Source organism: Macadamia integrifolia, chromosome 14, assembly GCF_013358625.1.
Source record: "Macadamia integrifolia cultivar HAES 741 chromosome 14, SCU_Mint_v3, whole genome shotgun sequence".
In the NCBI taxonomy this organism is placed as follows: Eukaryota; Viridiplantae; Streptophyta; class Magnoliopsida; order Proteales; family Proteaceae; genus Macadamia; species Macadamia integrifolia.
This window is the reverse complement of record NC_056570.1, coordinates 26,883,023-26,906,459: the sequence shown is the minus strand read 5'-3', so window position 1 is coordinate 26,906,459 and position 23,437 is coordinate 26,883,023. Positions and strand designations below refer to the sequence as shown.

The 23,437-nt window shown below is 36.6% G+C and overlaps 2 protein-coding genes across 2 annotated transcripts; one reads left to right on the top strand and one right to left on the bottom strand.

The window, feature by feature from the left end:
- Positions 1-1,878: 1,878 nt before the first annotated feature.
- LOC122060777 (receptor-like protein 46) lies at positions 1,879-3,790 on the top strand. Its single transcript, XM_042623878.1, has 3 exons — positions 1,879-2,323; positions 2,413-2,811; positions 3,309-3,790. The coding sequence occupies exons 1-3, from the start codon at positions 1,879-1,881 to the stop codon at positions 3,788-3,790; spliced, it is 1,326 nt and encodes a 441-aa protein (XP_042479812.1).
- Positions 3,791-5,483: 1,693 nt separating this feature from the next.
- LOC122061720 (myosin-12) lies at positions 5,484-16,879 on the bottom strand. The gene is made up of 40 exons (XM_042625137.1): positions 16,608-16,879; positions 16,353-16,481; positions 15,710-15,853; positions 15,459-15,604; positions 15,210-15,366; positions 15,069-15,127; positions 14,829-14,988; positions 14,571-14,720; positions 14,329-14,465; positions 14,084-14,230; positions 13,304-13,405; positions 13,153-13,210; positions 12,952-13,053; positions 12,785-12,822; positions 12,364-12,490; positions 12,109-12,279; positions 11,888-12,019; positions 11,685-11,791; positions 11,304-11,364; positions 11,015-11,192; positions 10,710-10,915; positions 10,460-10,579; positions 10,177-10,275; positions 9,625-9,840; positions 9,395-9,534; positions 9,200-9,301; positions 8,906-9,017; positions 8,775-8,822; positions 8,607-8,666; positions 8,335-8,505; positions 8,037-8,192; positions 7,735-7,941; positions 7,507-7,656; positions 7,346-7,416; positions 7,099-7,198; positions 6,959-7,015; positions 6,803-6,859; positions 6,599-6,679; positions 6,191-6,273; positions 5,484-6,059 (listed from the first exon to the last, which is right to left on the bottom strand). The coding sequence occupies exons 1-40, from the start codon at positions 16,608-16,610 to the stop codon at positions 5,948-5,950; spliced, it is 4,656 nt and encodes a 1,551-aa protein (XP_042481071.1). The 5' UTR covers positions 16,611-16,879; the 3' UTR covers positions 5,484-5,947.
- Positions 16,880-23,437: the final 6,558 nt, after the last annotated feature.

The window sequence follows — 23,437 nt, the reverse complement described above, 5'->3', positions numbered from 1 at the left end:
TATTAATCCTTTTTTTAAGGATGTAAGAAAATATTGGAGGCGGATGCACCTATGTCTGAATGTAACTCTACCTAACAAAACTGCCTTTTAAATTTGATTCAGTGTCTATTGGATAATTTATTTCTATAAAAAGAAAAATCTATTGGATATTTCACGTCATACGCCTAGAATTTTGGACTGAATATACTGAAAGTACTGTTTTGGTATGATTTTTATTTCAATTTATTTAATTTTAAGGGTGAGAAATTGAAATTAAGAAGTTTAGTATGATTTTTTTAACCTTATTTATGAGAAATTAAAGTTAATTTCATTTGAAATAGTGAACTAGATGAGGACAAACTTCAATATAAAAATGGAAAATAATTTTAAGCATATTATGTGCTCTACTTTAATACTGTGGTCGAACAACCCACTGCTATTGCACGATATCCTCTCTCACCCATTTGAAAGCGACGGTCAAGGGATTCCCACCACTTACTTGTCTTCTTCAATTATCTGTAATGGATGTTATCTCTGTCCTTATCTTCATTGGTTCTCGAGGAAAACTTGGAAAATGTTGAGATTTCCCATCTCTCTTTCTCTCTCATGTGAAAAATCCATACTTATATATTATTAACAGGACTTGACCTTGGGTTTTATACTCGTGTTGCATTGGATCTCAAAGTCGAGAGTCACGAGTCACAGTTCAAATTCCTCTTACTTGAACGCTTGGCCAATGCCTCTCTATAAGAACCTCTTATCAGTACTCCTGTCCTTATATAGAGTGACTTCAAGTACTACTATTAGAGTAAAGAAGAGAAATAATACCAATTGCAAATGGCCATGGTACACCTGCTGCTGTTGGGATTCTTTCTCATCTTTAGCTTCTCCAGTAATCCTTCTCTTTGCTGCCCATATGATCAGAAACAAGCCCTCCTTCAATTCAAATCCATTCTGTTTCGGGAGACTTTTTTGAATTCTTCCTCCATTGCTGATACAGACTATTATTCTCTAGGCTCATGGAATTCTAGTTCGGATTGTTATCGTTGGGACATGGTAACCTGTGAATTACACTCACGTTCACAGCCTGTGATTGGTCTTCAACTCTCATCCCTTCTTGATACATTTTTGGATTTCAAGATTCGTTGGACTTCAGAGGTCTTGAAGCCACTCTTTCGCATAAAAAGCTTGATGAAACTCGACATCTCCCTCCGTAAATTATTTTCACGGAGAAATTCCTTCGGATGGCCTAGCCAACTTCACTAAATTGGTTCATCTTAACATGTCGTCTAATTACTTCAGTGGCTCCATTCCTTCAAATGTGTTCCATTTGACAAGCCTCAAATTCCTCGATCTGAGCGACAATTCTTTTGAAGGGACTCTTAAGTAGTGAAGTGGGTGCTCTTCAAAACTTGAACATTTTGAAGTTGGATTACAACAATCTCGATGGAGAGATCCCAACCGAGATCGGGAACCTCGCTGCTCTGCAACAGTTGACGCTTTGTTATAACGTGTTTTCCGGTGGATTCCCAGCCGCAGTCTTGAATTTGAACGGCCTGGAAGTCTTGGACTTGAGTAGCAATTATTTCTCAATGGAGATTCCTGCTAGGATTGATGATCTTTGCAATCTAACGACTCTGTCCTTGGCCGATAACAAGATCTCCGGGGGATCCCTGGTCCCAGTCCTGAATTTGAAGGTCCTGAAAGTCTTGGACATGAGTGGCAATCCTTTGCCAATGGAGATTCCTGCTAGGATTGATGAGCTTTGCAATCTAACGACTTTGTCCTTGTCCAATTAAAGAGTTCACTGGTGGATTCCCAACCGCAATCTTGAATATCAAGGGCCTGGAAGTCGCAATTCTTTGTCGGGGTAGATTCCGGCTGGGATAGGTAACTTTTATGCAATCTATCGATTTTGTTCTTGAGCTATATAGCAAGTTCTCCGGTGGATTCCCAGTTGCGGTCTTAAATTTGAAGGGCCTAGAAGTCTTGAAGTTGAAAGGAAATTCTTTGTCGGGGGAGATTCCGGCTGAGATAGGTAAGCTGTCCAATCTATCAACTCTGGTCTTGAGCGGGAACAAATTTGTCAGTAGAATTCCATCAACCATACAGAAATTAAGTGAGTTGAAAGAACTCCATGTGTGCGATAACCTATTGTCTGGAGTGACCCCACAATGGTTGTTCGATATCAAGAGCCTCAAGTACATGGATCTTAGTGGAAGCAAACTCACTTGGAATCATAGTGTTAAGATATCTCCCAAGTGCATGCTATATCAGTTATCTCTAAGGTCTTGCCGAGTAGCTGGACGCATCCCTGATTGGCTTGCCAAACAAAAGAGTCTTGGTTTCTTGGACTAAAGCGAGAATGAGCTTGAAGGAACCTACCCCCAATGGCTCATTGAAATGGATATTAAAGAGTTATAAATCTTTCAGATAACAAGCTCGTAGGTTCGTTGCCAGACTCTCTCTCACGAATCTCCACCCTTCAAGTTCTGAATCTTCGAAACAACTCTATCAGAGGCTCGATCCCTAAGGAACTATCGAATCTTAGTAGCCTCCGTATTCTGGACCTCTCCAGCAACAACATTGTTGGGAGTATTCCCTCGGAGTTAGGTAATCTTGTAGGAATGATCGAAAAGCCCAATTGTACCGAATCAGCCACATTGTGGTTTGGGTACAGTGGCGTTAGTGAGAGTTTGCAGGCATTTGAAGGGTTGGTTGTGAATTGGAAGAAATCAGAACGAGGTCTGTCTAGCCTCAACCTTGATATCTATTGCTTACTGGACTTGTCGGGGAACCAGCTATCTGGCGAATTCCCTGATTCCATGTTAAGTTTGTCTGGAATTTTTGACTCGTTTTGAAGATTGACCCGATCCGACATATTTTGGTGGCGACCCAAATGGAAATTTTTCTGAGATCTGTGATGGAAGTAGAGGGGTTGGGCCGATAGGCCCAAGCCCGGAGCCCATCACTGATCTCGTATGGAGGTGCGGGGGCTACACCCCCGCGGTATGGTTCGGCAGGATCGACCGTGACCCGATGGGTCGACCCACGATTTTGGAGTATATATAATGTATTGTTGTTTGTTGAGAAAGTCATTGTATTCTAGGGTTTTCACGCAGCTAGAGTTTCAGGACGAGTTTTTCCTCGCCGTTGCTAAGGTGTAATCTCTCTTCTGCATAGTGAATCACCTTCTTCTTCGCCCGAGGACATAGCACACCACCCTGGTGTGTGAACCTTGTTAAATCTCTGTGTTGTACGGATCTATTGTCTCTTTATTATTCGTGTTTCTTGGTGTTTGATCTAACATTCCATTGGTGAACTAAAAGGGCTAAAGTCTCTAAACTTCTCCTATAACCAGCTCACAGGAATGATTCCAAGGAGTTTGGGTGAGTTGGAGAGTGCAGAGACGCTGGACTTATCACACAACAAGCTTTCTGGCAAAATACTACCCTCATTAGCAAAGCTCGAGCAACTAAGCACATTGGACCTAAGCAACAACAAGCTAGAAGGTCTAATTCCAAGGGGTAGACAAATGGGCACCATGGACGATCCAAATTCCTATGCCAACAACAGTGGGTTGTGTGGGATGCAAATCAAGGTGCCATGTACTCCAATTTCTCCGCCAGGACATGAACATTCGCCATATATAAAGAGTGATGAGGAGAAATGTTTTGTGTTGGAAGGTGCTGGAATTGGTTTCTTGGTTGGACTTGTCTCAACAATAGGAACCATCTATGCTGCTGGGTATTTTGACCGCCCAACACCCCAGCTCCGCCGTGGCTATAGACGACCTCGCCGGCGAGTTTAAGGATCTTTCACAAACATTTTGGTCGCATCCCAATCTACTCTCACGGCTTTTCTCGTGAGCCTGCATTCTTCCATGTTTAGAATTTAACTTTACCATGTTTTTTGTTGTATTGCAATGTAGTCAAAACTTCAAAACCAGAGAATAAAATCATGTATCGGTGGTTCTGGTACTTGGTAGTGTTGAGCCATATTGAACACAAGGAGCCGAGTGCAATTTTTTTTTTCTTTTTTAATAAAGGGTGCTCCATGATAGTGATCATAGTCCCTCAGGCCAAAACCTTATATGGTAAGCAATATTTCTGCAAAATCAACTAACAATAGTGGGACGTGCCAACTTGAACCCACAACCAATCGACTCGAGCATTGATGAGACAAAGACTTCCTTCCACTAAACTACCAACCCTGGTGGCAATAGCTGAGTACATCAATATCAGGATTGTAGTAACCATTTGGACTCCATTGATTCAATAGTTTAAATCCCCTATGCATCAAGGTTTAAAAACTCAAAGTTGGATATGGGATTAGTTTCTACTGATTTGATTCAAATCAGATCGGAAGGATCAAAATCAGTCATAATTGAGATCAAGACAAGACAATTCAGCTGATTCATTCCAAGTTTTGAAACCATGCATGAGATGGATAGGCGGTCCCACTCCCACAGAGGAAGCATCCTAAGTAGTAAAACAGAGATAAAATAACTAACCTAAAAAAAAATCCATTTAACATTATTGGTTTTTCAAAATTCTCCCCCAATAAAAATAGTGGAGAGCTTAATCATCTACCCCTATAACTCTCCAGCCTCCTTCACTTCAAATGAGGAATTATTTTCAATTCCTTTTTCTGAGAATTTCCCTTGAAGAAAATATTGTTTGATTGAAATTTTTGTGGTTCATACAATCAATCAATATTGTTTTCATTTACTTATTTTGGTATAAAAACCTTTCAACAAAATTGGGTTTCCAAACCATGATTAAAATTCAACATAAGCATTGCATAGAATTTTATGCTTACATAGTTGTGATCATGAGAATTTTCGGGGAACTCACCATCCCTATCAATGCAATTTTTCAGCTCTGGAATGATGTAAGAAACAGCCACAGTATACAGCAATTCTTCGTGGAATACAACCTCTGCCCATACCTCCACTCTTCCTTAGACCCTTTCAGATTAGTTCACAGTTCCTCAGGTTAAGCAATCCTCTACTGTTATAGTATATAGCTTAATATCCTTGGCAGAGGTGCATCAGTACACAAATGGTTAATGTATTATTGGCAATCTTTTTGATAAAGAATATGTCCCAAATGCATTGTCTTGTGGTAGATGTAACACATGAGCTGCAATTAGTTTGTTTGTGGTGGTTAGGATGCTATGGCTTGACTAATCTATATGATACGTCAGGGAGACAATCGGTACCTTCTTGTAGTCTATCGTTATAAGCTTGTAACTAATTTGTAGCGGTGCACAAATTGACAGCCGACACTTACTATAATTAACCATACCTAGTCAATCTTTTTACATGGATCCTTGTGCTCGTCCTTGCTTGGAATCCCCATGTAACTGACCCCAATAAATAGGGATAATATTTTAAATGTTGGAACGTGATCCGGGCACAATCATATTTGATCAAATACTCAAATACAAACTCCTATATTGCCTCCATCACGCATGGAGTTTTCATTACACAGACGAAGAAAGACCAACCGAAAGCAATTGCCAAATATGAAAATAGCATGTGTCTAGATACAAAATGTTTGAAAGTTAAAACAATGGGGCTATCAAAACCTCCTGCAAATTTGGACTCGTACAGATATCAGTAACAACAATCTCTCTTCTTTCTTTTTTTTTTTTCATTCTTCAGTTACAATTCCAAAATCAATACAAAGCCTCAAAGGGAAAAAAAAAAAATCTGTAATCGTGTTTTTCAATACAAAAATCAACCCTCAATGAACAATTACAATGGCACATCGAAAAACCAAAATGAGTTGGGTAAACCCACCAAATCATAAGCAACCAGATATGACTTAAGACTTTACAATTTACATTGTGGACACAACTCTACCCTCAGGGTAAGGGGAAGGAAAGAATAATAAATTACAATATTGTTTTACCTGTATGAATATGGGGAAAATGAATGGTAATGAGAATCTTTATCTTCCCGTTATAACAGGAAATGGAACTCAGAACTCTGACGGAGGAGTGGGGGTGGATCAATATTGGATAGGCTGATGTCAGGAAACGATCTTGATAGCTCATCTGGAGAGAAAGGAACGCTGGAATTTGGCCAAAAAAAAGAACTGCACCACTTTAGATATTCTCTTCTAAATCATGCACTACAATCACTCTTTCTTTGAAAAAGAATTTTAGATATTTTTGTTGAGAGATTTTTCTTATGATTGATTACCTTGAGTCAACATCAAGCAAGAAAGAGTTATTTGGCATGTTACTGGACTCGTCTGTCATCAATGCTCTCATCTTGCCAATTACCTGGACACCCAGAAGTGAAAAATTTTAGAATAAGGTTCTAGTTTGGAATTTCTAAACTCAGATGATTGACATAAAGATTCCAAAACGCAGGAATCTAGGGGTTGTAAGGTGGCTGGTTCTGTTCTCATGAAAAACAATGACAGTCGTTGGTGATTTTTAAGTTATTGGCTGCTTTCTATAGATGACAAAAATAAATGAAGAAAAGGTATGGAACACATTCTCTTTTTTATCTCCTGGGATTCTAGAACATTCTAATATAAATGGAGAAGCATGGTGTAGATGCTGAATCAAATTGATAGATAAAAACTTTATAAAAAAGACTTACATCCGGAGATAGCCCTTGGGATCCATATTTGTCGTCCCAGAACATTGTTCCAATGCGATATATTTGTGGAATGCTCAGCACCTGAAACAATATAAAATGGGTGCTAATAAATAATGTATTCATGCTCATTACTTCTAATGGAACTGCTATGTAAATCAAGCTGCTCTATAGTTTTAGTAGACCACTCAAAGCATAGCAAGTTACCGGACAGATTTCATTTGTGATCTCATCCAAGGATTTGTGAGGCTTTTGATGTGAAACCTGCCATAGGGAAGAAAAATAAAATGCAAGTTAGTAAATAATGAATCTTTACTCTCAAAATTAGTTAGTAGCTAATGATCCAGGGTCAAGTTAACATACCAGAAACCCAACAGCCTGCCTTATGTGCTGTAGTTCATCCCATGAGGATCCAGCAAACTGCAACACATCCAAAAAGTTTAGGTCTTTTGTAATACCCCCCCTCCCCAGCCCCCCAAATTTTTGTCCTGGCAAATTCATACCTGGGCTGATGCTTTGGAGCACCACTGCTCAAATTCTTGCAAGCCAGCTTTCACATATTCACCATTGCTAAATGAACAGCACTCACGGCGAAGCAATAAACTGAAGAAAGAAACCATAAATTTGTGTCATTTAAATGGATTAAAAAAAAAATAAAGTCACACGCTTGAGCTATTTCTAGTTGCTTTTGCATGTCTAAATCACTTTACAAAATATCTGCTGTATGGTGTTATTGGAGAAGCTGCAAACCTGTTAAAAAACTGCACATTTATGAAGGAGAACACCTGACAGAAAGTCTTCCTTATAATTATATCAGGGACCTACACATCTCAGAAATAATTACGAAGGGGTTAGGAGTCCCTTATTGGAACCATATGTAAAATAGTAGATGAAGGAAGATTCCTACTTACATAATTCTCACACATTGTAGCTAAGGCGCAATCAAGGGTTCCTACAATGCTTTGCCAGTGTATGCTTGATGCTTGTTGTTTTGCAGCTATACTTGATTGAGTATTTTTGGAGGATCCTCTTATTGATCTGGCTCTTGCTGATCTCGGTGCCTGCAGTTGGAGTTGAGAATTTATTCATAGGTAGATTTGGTCGTTTTCCATTAGATTCATGCTTATACAAATGCTCACCTGTATGCACAGGTTCAAGAAGGGACTGATCTCTTTCTTCAAACTGTCCCGGATCATCCCATATATTTTCTCAACACATGCAGTTAGATGTTGCTTAAATAGGAGGGCAGGGTACTTAGCTTCAACTCTTGATTGCAAATCTGGTTTGCCTACCATTCCACTGTACCCACTTGAAATCCCCATGCCCGAGGGGGAAGAACGAAGGCCCTGAGATAAAAATTTTATACCATCTTAATTTTTCTATTCATTATTTTGGGTACTGAAGAAATGAATTTGAAAAGAAAGTAGTAGAGAGGTTTTACTTGTGCCATTCTCCCAAAGAGGGTGGTGGGTGAGCTCCGAGCACGCTCTGAAGTTTTTTTGGGTGTGCTGTTTGCCTTGAGTGTATTTTGTACAAAAAACAAAAGTGTCGATGTTGTTGAAAGCCAATAGGCAAGATCACTGATGTTTTCCTGATTCTGTAGAGAATTATACAGGAAACCACACCCACATATTAAACCTAGTTCATCAGTCAAAATAGATATCTTCTATTTGATCAATTAATGCAGAATATTTAATTTATAACCTATTTGATGGGCTGGCAATAGGGGAAAGTACTACCTCGATAGATGACCGGATTGAATGAATTATCCGATCAAATATATTTGTCTTGTCTGCCTCAAATGATCTCCACTGTAGAAGTGCTTTATAGACAATACATGCAGCAGCCGGTCTGTTCTTGTCAAACCGTTTATCTTCCATGAGGCACTTTATCAAAGTCTCATGATTTTCCTGGTTACAAGAGTAAACAAAAGCATCCAACACATGAGATTAACTGTTTGATGTGTTCTAAATCATGTAAAGATTCCCTGCATGTGAGTCTGAATGCATACTTGCTGCCTATCTGTCAATGATTTTTGTTTACTTAGGGAAGTTGGAGGCGGCACTGGCTCCTGAAAACAAATTTACTCATTGTAAATAAATTGCAAGATGATTGAGCTTCTTCATCATTTAATATCCTTTTTCTCTGAAGAAAATTCATCTGATAGTGATACATATACCTTTATCGTCTTGTGCTCTTCCGTTGTTTGATATCCATTTTCAAGAATCTGCAAAAATGATAGTCAGTCATTGAACTAAATGTCAAGCATAGTAAGTCTTATCCTAAAAGGCAGCTAGACTATGAATGTACCTTAGTGCCTTCTGGCTGCATCTGTTCAGGAGCAACCATTTGCTGCACAACTGGTGCCTGATGGCGGAGCAGCTCATTCTCCGACTCCAACTTTGTGATCTTGTCCTTGAGGCTGAATAGAATTGAAACTATTAGAATATTGCAACATTGGCTCTCTTTGAACCAAAAGATCAAAGTTGGGACTTGGGAACCTTATTGTGATCACTACCAATATTAGCTTAAAACTTACAAGCTTCATTAACTAGTTTACTAGGTGAAAGAAAATTTCTGAACTAATTTAACTTGCAATCTCACATGTTCACTTCTTCAGAGAGTTCATCATTTGTTGATGCGACCAATGCCTGCTGACGTAGAACTTGATTCTCAGATTCCAAGTTGGACAAGTTCAATTCTAGCCTGAAGTATGGCAAACATAAGAACAAGTTAAAACATACATAGATCATACAAGATTCAATTTGACTAGGAATTTATGGATGCACAGTTAAGTACCGTTCAATGGTCTCCTGAAACTGGGAGATTCTGGAATGTGATTCTTCTGCTTCTTGAAGCCTTGCTTCACTCTCCTCCTTAACCTTAGCATACTTTATTTCCAATTCTTCAACCCTCTCCTTCAACTCTCTTACTTCACCCTGTATAGTTGGAATACATATTTGGTTTGAATATAAAGATTGATTTCTAGAGCACAGAAGCTGCAGTTGCTGGAGCTGTTAGCCTATTACCTCCAGTTCCTCATTGCGATTTGCCAGGAAGTCTAGCTTAGTGTTGTCTACAACAGGAACTTCTTTGATGACAGGGGGTGCTTGTTCAATAGCTATCCTCGCTGCTTCTTTTTCCCTGATAATTGCAGCATGAGCATCATCTAACTGCCCTTGCATTTCATGCAATGTAGATTGCAGCTTCGCAATTTCTTGCCCCTTTGCTTCTTCAAGGTCAGTCTACAAAAAAACAACTGATCATTTACCAAATTAACCGAAGGAGACCATTGTCACTTAAGTAAGACTCTCATAAAGGTTTCTTGTACTCAAACACCCTTTGACCAGTGTAAAATACAAAGCCTGATAACACTCAGACAAGTATTACAAATTGAGAACCTCTGGATTCAGCATTTATATTTATCATGGATGACTTAGACTAGGCCAAACAAACTCGGATTATATTACTACCAAGCCATAATAAGTGTCCCCAGGAAGACTGGAAGACTCGTATCAAATCATATCTGACAAGTCTCTAAAAAAGTAAGTTGGCTGAACAAAATGAAAAAAAGACAGTACCCTCATATGCTTTTCAATATCTAGTCGCCATGTCAGCTCTTCAACCCGTTTTTCCAGCTTATCCTTAGCTTCTTTAAGTGCTCCTGTGTCTCTAGCAGCCTGCATTGGAAAATATCCCAGTGAAACTGTTTACATACCCATAACATTTCCTTTATGTTTTCCAATAAATTACAAGAAAAATATTTCTTTAGATGGCCATCACAGAAAAATCGGAAGTTAAAAAATGGCTTAGGATTTTCCTCGAAGCAAATTACAAGTTATTAGTGCATTAAAGAGAGCTTACAATTCTGAGTTTCCTAAGCTCCTTCCTTCCTGCCCTTCCTCTCCAGAGACACTGAAGTGTAAGAGTGGCCTTCTGTTTCTGCCTATAAGCAGAAAAGGCTTGGAATCTACGCCATCGAGTCTGTAAGGAACAAGTATCAATAAATTAAATGATTTGGCCTATTATCTTTTTTAAAAAAATTGTCCTTCATACTTAGAATCTTATTACCACAAATCAAATAAAGAAATCCCTGGTTGAGAAATGTTACTACCTGAATAACTATTGCAGCCTTGGTTCTCCTCCTGTACCTAAATTCTTTATGAGCTGCCATTGCACGCAACCCAGTTTGAATAATTATTGCTGATGCTCGTAGCTCTATGTAAGCTTTTCTGGCTGCAAGAGCACGTGCATGCTTTTGTATACGAATTGAAGCATCTTCTCTTCTCATGTATTCATATAGTTTGCGTGCAAGCCGTCCTGTATAATGCAGCACAAAATAGAAGTCAACTCATAGTCATTGATGATTGTTTCCTTGCACTTGACATTGTAACATGTAAAATATTTAAAATGTGAAACCTCTCCATAGTTTCTGCCAACGAATTGTAGCACGTCGTACTGCAATGAACTCCTTTCGAGTAAGGTATGTTTGGATTTGCCTCTGGATGCGTCTTGCAGCATTAGCCAAGATTTCAATTCTTCGGGCATCCAGTTCAGCCATCTGCCCAGCTCTAAGAAACACCTTCGTTTTCCCAATCTGAGATAGAAATTAGTGTTGATGAGATTAAATCAACTTCTTTCTAGGGAATATTATGGATAAGATCCCACGCTTTGTTCTTATATATCAAATTCCATCTTGTAAACATACCTGGTAGCCCTTCAATCCCATTCTATCACAGAGAGCTGCACAAGCTGATTTCTCATCAGATCTGTGACAGGTTAAAAAAAGGGTGATACATCAGAATCAAGCTACAAGCATCAAAGCTGCAAGGGAGTACTAGATCTAATAAAGGTGAAGACTAACTGATGCAAAGAATTAAATTGAATTTCCTTAGCTGAATGTATATGATTACATTACTCAGACAAGGGGTTTTGTCTCATTCTAGCAAGTTATGAATCAACCCTGTAGCTTAAAAATTGCAAATTTATCCTTCTTATGTGCAGAAGCATGATGTTGTATTAAAAAAAAAATATATATATATATATATATGTGTGTGTGTGTGTGTGTGTGTGTTTTCAATAGTTATACCCATCTAAGACATCTGAAGCTAGCATTCCAAACCGATCAAGGAATTCATCAAATGTTCTCTTTGTGGGATACCCGGCACAACTAATTCTAATAGCCTCTAGCACACCCTGCCAATGCCAACAAGAAAGAACTTTGTTAGTCGGAAAAACTATCTGAGCTGAAAGTCTTTACATTGGGTTATATTTTTGAAAGTAAGACCTTACCCCGCATCTCAACTGGTTTAGTACGTTGAAATTCTCAAAAATTCCAGGTTTTAGAACAGTGTTGGGCTTGACGCATCTGATGTAATGTGGCTCCGTAGTGCTCAGAGTTTCCATTAAAGCTTGCAGTTGTTGCTGGAGCAATGTTGAAGTAAAAAAGGAAATTAGAGAATAATATGTCTAAGAGTTATGTTTATTCTTTTAATCTGTGTATTCTTATTCACCTTGAAGCGGGTACCGATTGAAGAGAATTTGGATTGCTTTGAAGTTTCCTCAGGTAAGGGGGGGAAGAGATTTGCTACAAAATGGCACCTGGAGGCATCTAATAGGGCTTGATGTTCCGCTACAACATAATCCTTGTTTTTGTCTAGAAAATGATCGGCTTGGTAGGTAACCTGTTCAAGATGAACTCTTTATACGATAACTAATTTTATCAAAAGGAATTTGACAATAATATACTAATTGTAGAGTTTACTTACATCTCCAGCATAGTGATTGATGGTGAAATCTGTTCGAGCAAGCTTAGGCTTGCTGAAGCGCTTGTGGCTTTTATATGTCTGGTACATCTTTTGTGCAAATGTCTCATGGGTTGACTTTGGAAACATACTGCACATGAGTTAAGTTCATAATCAATAAGTTTTCTTTTTACTACTATGTTTTATACTATTTTATCTTTTTAGGTGGCATGAAGAGAGAATGGTCCAAGTGGAAGGAATAGAAGCCTATGAAGGTATCTGAGACCAGCCACAGTGGAGCAGTAAATAAGATACTTTATGGCCAGAACCATTTGGATATGATATGAACTATCTGAACAAAGGATTAAATTTCAATTTAGTTGCTGGTTCATTTCTAAGAACTTCACATACTGTTCATGCCATTTGAAGTGAAGCAAATACATACCATGCTTCATCAAGGAGAGCGATTATTCCTCCAGGTTTCTGCATACAGGCAGAAAGTCAGTACTCCAACAACTATTGACTTTTTCACGTCTTTTTTTACAAGTCTATGGAATTTGACATAGAATATTAATAGTTGTACATGAAATAGGCAAGCGAAAAACCAAATACCTTTTCTATAAGATCCAACACATCTTGGTTATCTACAAATTCTACATAACTCCAGTCAATCTCTTCCCTTGTGTACTCTTCTTGCTCCATCTTAAATACATGCTGTGAGATTCATATGCTTATCAGTGCTCAATAAATCTGTAATGAAAGCGTACTATTTTGTTGGTGTAACCTGAATTGAGAACTGTCGGGTAGTCCTACTTGATTAAAATGCTGTTGCAACTTCTCATTGGTGAAGTTGATACATAACTGCTCAAAACTGCCAGACAACATATACTATCAGATCTATCAGACAGACAAAAAAGGGCTTCAAGTAACCATTTTTCAAAGAATCTGAGATACATCACACTACCTATTGACTTTGAAGCTTTCAAACCCATAGATATCGAGAACTCCAATTATGTTAACAGCATTAGGGTCCTGACCGATTGAACTGTTGATTTTATCCACAATCCTGCCATGGTTCAGGAAAATGAGCATGGGAATGTAGAGGAATTATTACAGCCCTTATTTTAACAAGTAACTATACCAGATCAGATTGGACTATAAAATGTAATGAACAAACAAATTTTAATGCTTGGCATAGAAGAATATCAATCAGAATTTTCTCCTTTAACCTCTGTAATTTGAGAACTCATCTTAGAAGAGTGGGTTGAAAAAACTAAATTGTTAACCTTCTATTTACCTTAAGTTCTAATGAGTGCAAAGCCAAAAAGAGAGAAGGAAAACAAAGATTAATAAAAACAATATTCCATTCGCCTCTACTTGCTTCAAGCATAAGGCCTTCACCACTACCAAAACATAAGGTACTTCGTTTCACCCAAAAAAAAAAGAAATATACTATGGGTCAAGTAGTCAAGATTTCATGGTTATTCAGTTTAGGGTTGGGTGGAGCCAACTCAACTCAGTGAAACTTCTCACGTTAGGTTCAGTAATTTCTTTTCTTTCCATAGGTGGTTATTTCAGTTTAGTTCCACAGTTGCAAATGTAAAAGGTATGCTTGACATGATTTAAGGAATTTGACCACGGCTGAATTTACAAATTGTTGTACTGGATATCTCATGCTATCATCCTTGAGTCTCATTGATCTTGCAAGAGTTAACTTTGTAGAGGCAGTAGTTATTGCACTTACCAGTCAAATAATCTGGAGTAGACAGTCTTTGCCAAGGCATCACGGTTTAATGCCGCTGAAGCTGGATCAAGAGGTTTTGTAATGTTACCATCAGGAGTAACTATCACACGCTTACAAAGTGAATCTTCAAGGGCCTTGTCATCACACCTGGATAGAGGTTATAAAGTTATATCAACATACACACAAGATGGAGCATTCTGCATTGAATTAGCAGATAGTTGTGGTCCAAAGATAAAGATTCACACATTAGAAGTTCTGCAGCTGTTCGAAGATGGTAGAGTGATTTATCATCTTTCAGTTTGGAAGAATCAACTTCGTTCCCTTTCAAGAATTCAATGTTCCCAAGATGAAGGATTGCAGCAACAACACGGAATATCGCATCCTATATGAGAATTTTTATTAAAAAAAAAAAAGTGTAATGTCAATGTGGATGGCTTATGGACATTTTATATAAGGATGGGGAAGAAAGAGAGACTTAGCCCATCACCTGTTCTTCCTGGCTGATTCCAACAACATCCATGGCATGTCTAGTCTCCAGATATTCCTGGGCATCATTCACATTTGCTACTTCATAGCAGTTTGTTTGGTTTAGGTAGTGGAAAGTTCTTGGGTCTGCCAACTTGTATTTCTTGACATCCTGGGAAGGAAGCTCTGTTAGCTGATAGACTGAATCCATAATTTTTGCATACTGTTAGGCTGTTTATAATTCCAGAGCTATTTATGATTAAGTCAGGACACATGTTACCTCTGGTGGTGCTGAACAGAGCATGTAAAAGCAATGGTAGTTCCTCTCTGGGTCAGAAACCTGACAAACACGGGACCGTTCCAGAAGATACGTACGGACAGCAGCTCCAGAGATCTTCCCTTGTTTATCGAATTGGATCTCAACAAATTTACCAAAACGACTGCCATTCACAATCCCTCAGTTTAAGTACATAGGCTTGCAGATTTAGAAACAGAGTAAAGTGCATCTGAATTTTTTTACCTGGAGTTATTGTTCTTTACAGTTTTGGCGTTTCCGAATGCTTCCAAGACAGGGTTGGACTGAAAAATTGGTGGACAGAGAACTCATTAAACTTCTGCATGGAAACCTCCTAATATAGATATAACTAGAACCCAATCTCACCTCTAAAACTTGTTGCTCAACTGTTCTTCCCTCAGTTCCTGATCTGCCCCCCATGAATGCGAGATATCTCATGAGCATCTTTGTTGTTTCTGTTTTACCTGCCCCACTCTCTCCACTTACCAAGATGGATTGGCTTCCTTGGTCATTGATCATTGCCCTGATAAGTAGAATATAAGAAACCAACCGCATATATCAGACCATGCGCTTTCCCTGTTGATGGTTGGTTTCACTCAAATATCAATGGAATACCTGTAACAAGCATCTGCAACAGCAAAAAGATGGGGACTGAGTTCTCCAAAAGTCGCTCCTTTGTACTGCTCCATCATGTGGACGTCATACAGGTGTGGCAACCTCCGGAAAGGATTAACTGCAATTAAAATGCTTCCTGTGTAGGTCTGAATTACCAGAATTCTAATCAGAATGATACTGTCCACATAATTTTTAACTTGGAAGTTGGAACATCAAATGATTAAACAGTATCTACTAGTAGCTATACTCACATATATCTCATTGAGAGCAAAGCGGGAAGCTAAATTTTGCAGAACTCCAGGTTCATGCAGGTAAGCTAATTTGGTCATGTCATCGACTCCAGCAGGAGGTGCTTCTGTGTCATTTGGATAAATGCTGGACAAGTTGGCAACGATCTAAAATACAAACAGATAGCTTGATTAATATCCTTGAGTATCAAAATTTTCCAACACCATTTCTTAGGTACCTCTGCTGGAAAAATTCAGGGAAACAACTCAGCTATTCAACTAATTATTGTTTGATAGTTTGATAAAGTCATTCAAATAGAACTGACCCGTTTAGTTGGGATAAAGTTTTGCTTAGTTGAATTGAGATTGAACAAGTTATTGAGTTCATCTGTAAAGCATCCCAACAATCTATCATCGTAAAATATGTATAACATGCTTTCCTGATTAAAGAACCCGAAAGACCAGTGATCCCTATTTATGGGCATCTAAGCATTCAAAATCTGATTGGTAAACATGTTATTTCTAAAACTGTAAGCATTCAAATGGGATGTATTGTATTCTTAATATAATCTAAATATTGCATCCAGAAGCTGCAAAATGAAACAATCGGAAAATATAAAATTTAGTGGGAACTACAGGGGTGAAATGAGGTAGCACCCTAGCTTACCGTTTTTCCATTTTCGGTGACTATGGTGGCATTGTTGCCTTTGATTTCTGTCACTTCTCCACTAATCCATGCTTCAGCCGGATCCTCTGCCCACACATGGGATCCGACGACGATGTTTACTGGAGCTCCCTGCAACAAAAGAAGACCAAAGAGAATAAAATCGAAGCTCCTTACAAAAGAAGAATCAATGAATCAAAATAAAGTTCAGAACTCTCAGATAAGGATCCGATGAATCATCATCGTTCGAAAACTTACCATAATTGACGAGCTATCTGATGATCATCGAACTTTTGATTCAGAAAAAGTGAGAACAGAAAATGAGAAGAACGAAGCAGCAGCTTTTATAAGGAGTATAATGGAGTGGTGAATTGAAGAGAATAATTACGTTAAAAAAAGGAGAATGTGAAAAAGTAAGGATTCACTTCAGAAGAAATGAAGAAAAGAGAAAAAAGGAGAGGAATTGCAGGAGAAGAGGATGAGATGGTGATGGTATTTGCTAACTCAAAAAGCTCAAAAAAATAAAGCAACAGCAGCTCACCCTTCACCTCCCTCAAGTCTCTTGCCCGCCAACCTTGCTTTTCATTTTTTTTATTTTGTTTTATTCCACGTAGGATGATGACTTGGCATCCACTTTGGATTTGTCGGTCGGTCGGACGGTTGGTCGGTCCCGTCGCCCGTGGGTGGACCAGTCGTTTACGTAATGTTGACTTGTTCAGGTAACAGATTACGTGTGCATTTTTACTTATCTCCTTACCAGAGCCGTCTGATCAAGTACACCTGAGCCTTTTCTACGGTGTACATTGTTGTTTCGTGTAAGGTTGCACGGCCCCTGCTGTACTCTGCAAATTTTGGGTCCTAATTTAATATACGTAATTAGAATAGAAAAATGGAAAAGCTGAATCGTGTAATTACTTTACTCATATTTTCTTGTGTTTTAATTTGAACAACTTTTGATTATAAAGTGTTAATTAGGCCAATTAGATTAAAAGATGGTAAAGTCACTGTCTTTGTGGAATGGGAATTTACTAAAGTATCCTTTCTTTATAAGAAAATAGTGCCCATGTTGGGTACTTGAAATTCCAAAGAAAAATACATAGTAATTATCGAAAACATTGGGTGGGACAATCACAATAGCTGGAAGCCTGGAACTTGGAAGGAATGTTGGATTCCTACCCCATTTTGGGATATTAAAATATCTTTGAATATTCGGTCAAACACATGTGAGAGATTTTAAATGGTGGCCAAGGACATTGTCTTAGGTTTTTCATATCAATATCGGTATCGGTATCAGATCATTTATCCTTCAAAATATTTATATTTTAGTTTTTCATATCATTACAATATTGATACATATCAGCTAACATGGCCGATCCATATTGATACCTTGATCTATGCTTGTGCTGAAGATCTCTACAATTATTTAGCTTGTTCATGGATCATGAATTATTTGAATTGGTCTAGCTTGTTCAATTACGTTCTTAAATCAATAATATAGTACTTTTTTTAGTATTAGTGTTTTAAATGATGATATCAATAACATGTTCACAAAATCTTATAAATTTTTTTTTCTCGCAAAGACAGTTGACCATAATGTTCATGGCACGATAACAAGAAGAAAGAGAAATTTTTTTTTTTTTTCTTTCAATAAGAGAAGACTATTTATATCATGGGCAGAGGAAAACTCGGTCCTATTTCTATATCACCATCTATTCAAATGTCAAATTCTAAAAAAGGGAATTTTACCTCATATTAAATGAAAAAAAAAAAGATTAAGAAATTATTTTAAAGGAAATTTAATAAATCTATATGTTGGTCGTATTAATTCATATTGGACGAATTCTAGTAAAAGAAAAAAAAAACCCCCCATTTTTTTATGGTATCAAATTATGCATTTTGCATTAAAAAAAATTAAGAAATTGTTTTGAACAATGTTGAATAATTCTATATCTTGGTTGTATTGATCCATATTATATGAATTCTAATAAATAAATAAATAAATAACCATTTTTTGCTGGTATCAAACTATGTGTATCTATATATGTCCTATAAACGTATATCAATGACTATTGATATTATGAAGAAAACCAATCGTTACGATCAATATGATCCCAATACCCAAATCCAGGGTATATCCATGAATTTATCAATTTATTATAAAGTTTTTTTGTCGAGAAATTTATTACAAGGCTAATTTGGTCAATATGGGAGAAAAGTCTAAACAAAACCGATCTGAGGTCATTCCGTCATTGAGATTAAAAAGAATACAGTCAGGTCGATGGTGATCTGTGATGTAGACCCCACAGAGACACTATTAGGGAAGCCACGGCCACTCTGCCAGCCTATGAGTCGGTGGTAGGGGACCCACACCGGCACACCCTTAATACTTTTTCGCTGTTCTTTCTATTTGCAATTGGATCCTTTCTTCATCGGGGGCGGTCAGCTGGCAGAGGAGTTGTTAAAACTAAGAAGCCAAAGTCTTAGCCGGCGGTGGGCCACCAGGTTATGATACCGGCGGTGGTCTCCCGGCGACCATTCACACGGGTAAAAAGGTCCCAGCAGGTGGGGCAGGGATGGGAGCAATTGACATTAATTTGCATTATTACTGTTCATTAGGAGGCTTTAGTAAGCATTTCTTTTCCTTTAAGTACCCTTTCTTATAATTATAGTTCTCTGTGGGTGATGGCATGATGGGTGACACCCTTCTTTTTCTCTCTCCATGACGTGGAAGCTATCTATTCATTTACATATTCTCCTTTTATTATAGTCATGGTTTGAGGTATACATCGCTATTGGCAAATTGGTATCGGTATTGGCAGGGATGCATATTGATACCAAGCGGATAGATCGGTACGAATCAAATGTAAAATGAAAGAAAAAAAAAGATTAAAAAAACGAAACTAGGGACAAATTTATCTGACAAAGCTGATCTGGATGATCTGGATTGGTACCAACGGAGATGGATACCAATTACTAAATCCCTATTCTCGACCTTAGATTTAAGTTCTTACCAAAATTTAAAATTTGATATGAGGTGATTTAATATTTCTTCATTCATTTTCATCCAATCAGGAAAAAAAAAAAAAACTTTGTTTAAGTGGTGTTGATTCTTTTATGAATCTTCAAATTAAAAAGATTTTTTATCCATTTTATCTATTGCTTGTATTTTATTTATATAATAATAAGTTCCAATCTTAGTCTATTTTTTAATGCTGATCCCAATATTCATATTAGCCCATGCCTGAATATTGGCCTTTTTTATAAGACAAAAATGGAGAATTTCCCAATCAAAATATTTTCTGTTCTGATTTTTCTCCATCATCATATCAATGATGTATGGTTCGCTGTTAATATTATTCTCTAGATATTCAATGGTAGATATTACAACACATTCATCTTCCACATGGCATTTTACCAAAATAAAATAAAAAAAATCTTCCACATGGCATAACTAGATTTATAGTACAAATATATGTCTTTACATGTTAGATTTTATATCTATTTTATTATATTTAAATTTCAAAATAAAATCTTGCTATTATGTGTTTTGATTGTCTTGTTATGGTGTGAGACCCTTAGGGTTAAGGTAGTGAAAAATGGTCAATAACATCCTATGAGAGTCCTAAAATCCATTCATGACCATTACCATGAGTGGAGAGATGGACAAAGAAAATTGATTAAGATTAATTTCATTTATGAAATTAAATCTTAATTCATGCCATATGTTATTGCCAAATGGAGGTAAATGGTCATTGTCATTATATGGGTGCCTTAAAGTCCATTCATGATCACTACCATGAGTGGGGAGGTGGACTAAAAAATGGTCAATAACACATTATGAAAACTCTAAATTTCATTCATAGTCATTACCATGAGTGGGGAGGTGGGTTAAGGAATTGATTGTGATTAATTCAATTTAATTGAATCAATTCCCAATTCGTGTCCATATGACATTATTCTCCAATTAACTTGCTATTAGTTGGAGGTTACTCTTGAGGAATCTAAGAGGGTGCAAGGATTAATTTTGGGTCTATATAAACCTAACCAAATATCTTGCAGAGGCACACATTCATACATTAACAGTCCATCCATTTCTACTTGTTGTAACCATACAAGTCATTCTTTTCCTTCTATTTTTCTCTAAGTCTTGTATAAGGTTAGAGGGGGGCTACTGTGCTTTAGATTTTTGCTCCTAGAAGGGACTAGAATAACTATCTCATCTTCTAGTGGAAATGTTGTTTTATCTTGAAGGTAGAAGGTGCAGAACAATTCTTGGTAGTAGAGGACATCAATTACCTTTAAGGCAGCACTACAAGTGTGACTCAATCTCAATTCTATTCAAAGTCTTTTCAGTTACCGTGGTAGTGATTTAATATATATTTTAAGTTTTTTCTCATCTCATTTCAGCTAAGGATCAACACTACAACAACATAGTTTCTACTGCAAAAGCTTTATATTGTAATTTATATTCAGCAAGAAATTGTAATACAATTACCCAACATTAGAAGAAAAAAAAAATCAAAATTTAGGTATAAAGATAGAATTTATGAACCAAAGAACAGATTTTGTGTTAATTTGTTAAATCTTTTGCCAAAATAGAAAAGAAGATAAGAAATATATTGAGGAAAAAATAACTTTGTCTAATAGTGTGGCCTACACCATCGCTTCATGTGTTTATCTCTATCATCTCTTAATGAAAAGATACATTTGCCCATTTTTTATTTGAGGAAAGAGATACACAAAGGGAACGTTGACGTAGTCTGCATTTTGAGAATAAAGAAATACTTCCCTAGAAAAAAAATAGTAAGGATTTAAGTATAAAATTAGAATTTATGAAAATCGGCTGAGAGAAAAATATTAGGGTTTTTTTTTTTTAATAAATTTCTTCAATTAAATATATTTTTATTTGATTAATTTAAAAAGTAATAAATAAATGTTATTAATGGAATGTCATCAAGAATTGATATTATGGTAAAAAAATAATAATTATTATATATGAGAAAAAGAACCTTGCCAGTCTGGTGTAGGAAACGTCTAGATTGTGCAGGGTGCAAAAAGACTATGATGCCCCCCCCCTTTGATGTATACTAAGCAACTGAATATGCTCCCACACATCCTCTCATTGGCATGCTCGTCTAGTGTTTCCTACGCTAAACTGGTAAGGTTCTCTTGCCTTACATATTATAAACATACAGATTTTCAAGTTGATGCATCTGAAAAGAAATAAATAAATAAATAAAAAAGATGTAAAATTTTTTTTTTGGGAGGTGGGGTGGTGGTTGGGGGGGGGGGATCTTAGACGAGATGAGGAATAGAAGGTCTCGAACTCGAAACCTCCTAGGGCCTGGCTCCACTAGCACGCCACAAACCAGCTACGCTAGTAGCTGTCCTCGAAAAAAAAAAGGTTTGTATTTGATGTAAAGGTCCACTGTATTATTCCCTAACCCATGTCGTAACGTTAATAGCACTTAATTTTTGAATACATTCCAAATATTTTCTACTTGGTATCTTGTTGGAATTTAAACTTTGTGAATGTTTGAACCTTACCATATATCTATCTAGTAGATTTCAATCTAATCCCATTTTCTCATTTAGGCTATTTTGGTTGTCAAGAAACGAACAAAAATGAAAAAATAAAACATTTACAAAAAATATTGAATTTAATGAAAACATATATACATAAATCAATCATTGCATCATAGAGACCCAAAACTCGATAGATAACTATTCCAGTGGAGGATTTTCCATTTGATAATCAGTTAGACCAAAAGAATATTGCATGTGACACAATAATGGTGAATTAAAAATGGTGGGTCATCAAGGAGAGGCTTACTTGGTCAAGCAATTTTGATAGCATTTTCTTGGAATAGATAAAAGAAATCATAATAGTCATCTATCATATTTTAAATTGGCATTTGTTTTCTATACCAACATAATGGAGTCCGCTTCCCACAAGGGCATCTTATTTTCTTACATGATGTTTTTTCTTAAAGTCCAAATTTTGTGGGCATATTATCTAGTATCCACATCATCATCTTGTCTTGACTTGATTTTTAAATCAATATAGCCTTAAATTTTTTTAAAATTTTCAAATTTATTACGAACAATTTGGAGAAATGGAATAATAATAATAATAATAATAATAATAAAGAGACATTTTACTGATCATAAAATTGAGATTGACTATGAAATTTAGAATGTTTATATATAACTTTTGGATAGAAAGATAGTGGCATAATCAGAATCGAATTGATTGAATCAACTGAGATTAGTCTGGAGAAAGATAGCCAATCAAAGATTAGTACTTAAGTCATTTAATTTATTTTTTCTGTTTAAGAATAAGATTATCTGAAGCTTTAAAGGCTCATGGAAAACAACACTTCCATTTAATATATTTTAATAGATTTTCCATACATAGATCTATTTAATCATATAAAACCAATCATTCATAAGGGGAAAAAAATAGACATTACACCATGTATTTGGCTGTTGCAAATCAATATGATTTGTATAGCAAAGCCACGAGGTCCATTATTTATTCTTGTAGACAGAGACACGAGGTTGATCAAGTCAACCTTACACATGATCCAAGCTGTCCATCTAAACTTTTTTTTTTCTTTTCCCGGCTATAAATAGAATATTGACCAAAGGACTTCAAAATACAACTTCTTAATTGAATAAATGAAAATTTGAAGAACTCATAACTTGAAACAAGACCTTCTAGTTGCTCATCAGAGTTGAATGCTACACATTGAAATGAACGAAGGCAAATAAGGCAAGTAAGTAAAGTTTCCTCTTCTTTGCAAAGTAGAAAACCCTTTATCAGTTAAGTATGAGTGGATTTAGGTCGCGTTTGATAATACTTCTTATAAGACCTACAATTAATTTGTTGTGTGAAAACGTCTTTTTTTCTTCTTTTAATTTAACCTAGATTAATCTCTTTTTTTTTATTTATTTTGATAAATAGATTAATATTTTATTTAGTGTCATGTATAGTAACTGGAATTTCAACAAAAGTATCAAATCATATATGTTTTATTTTTTTAATTAAATTGAAATGGAAATTTACAACGAAGCTTATGACCTTA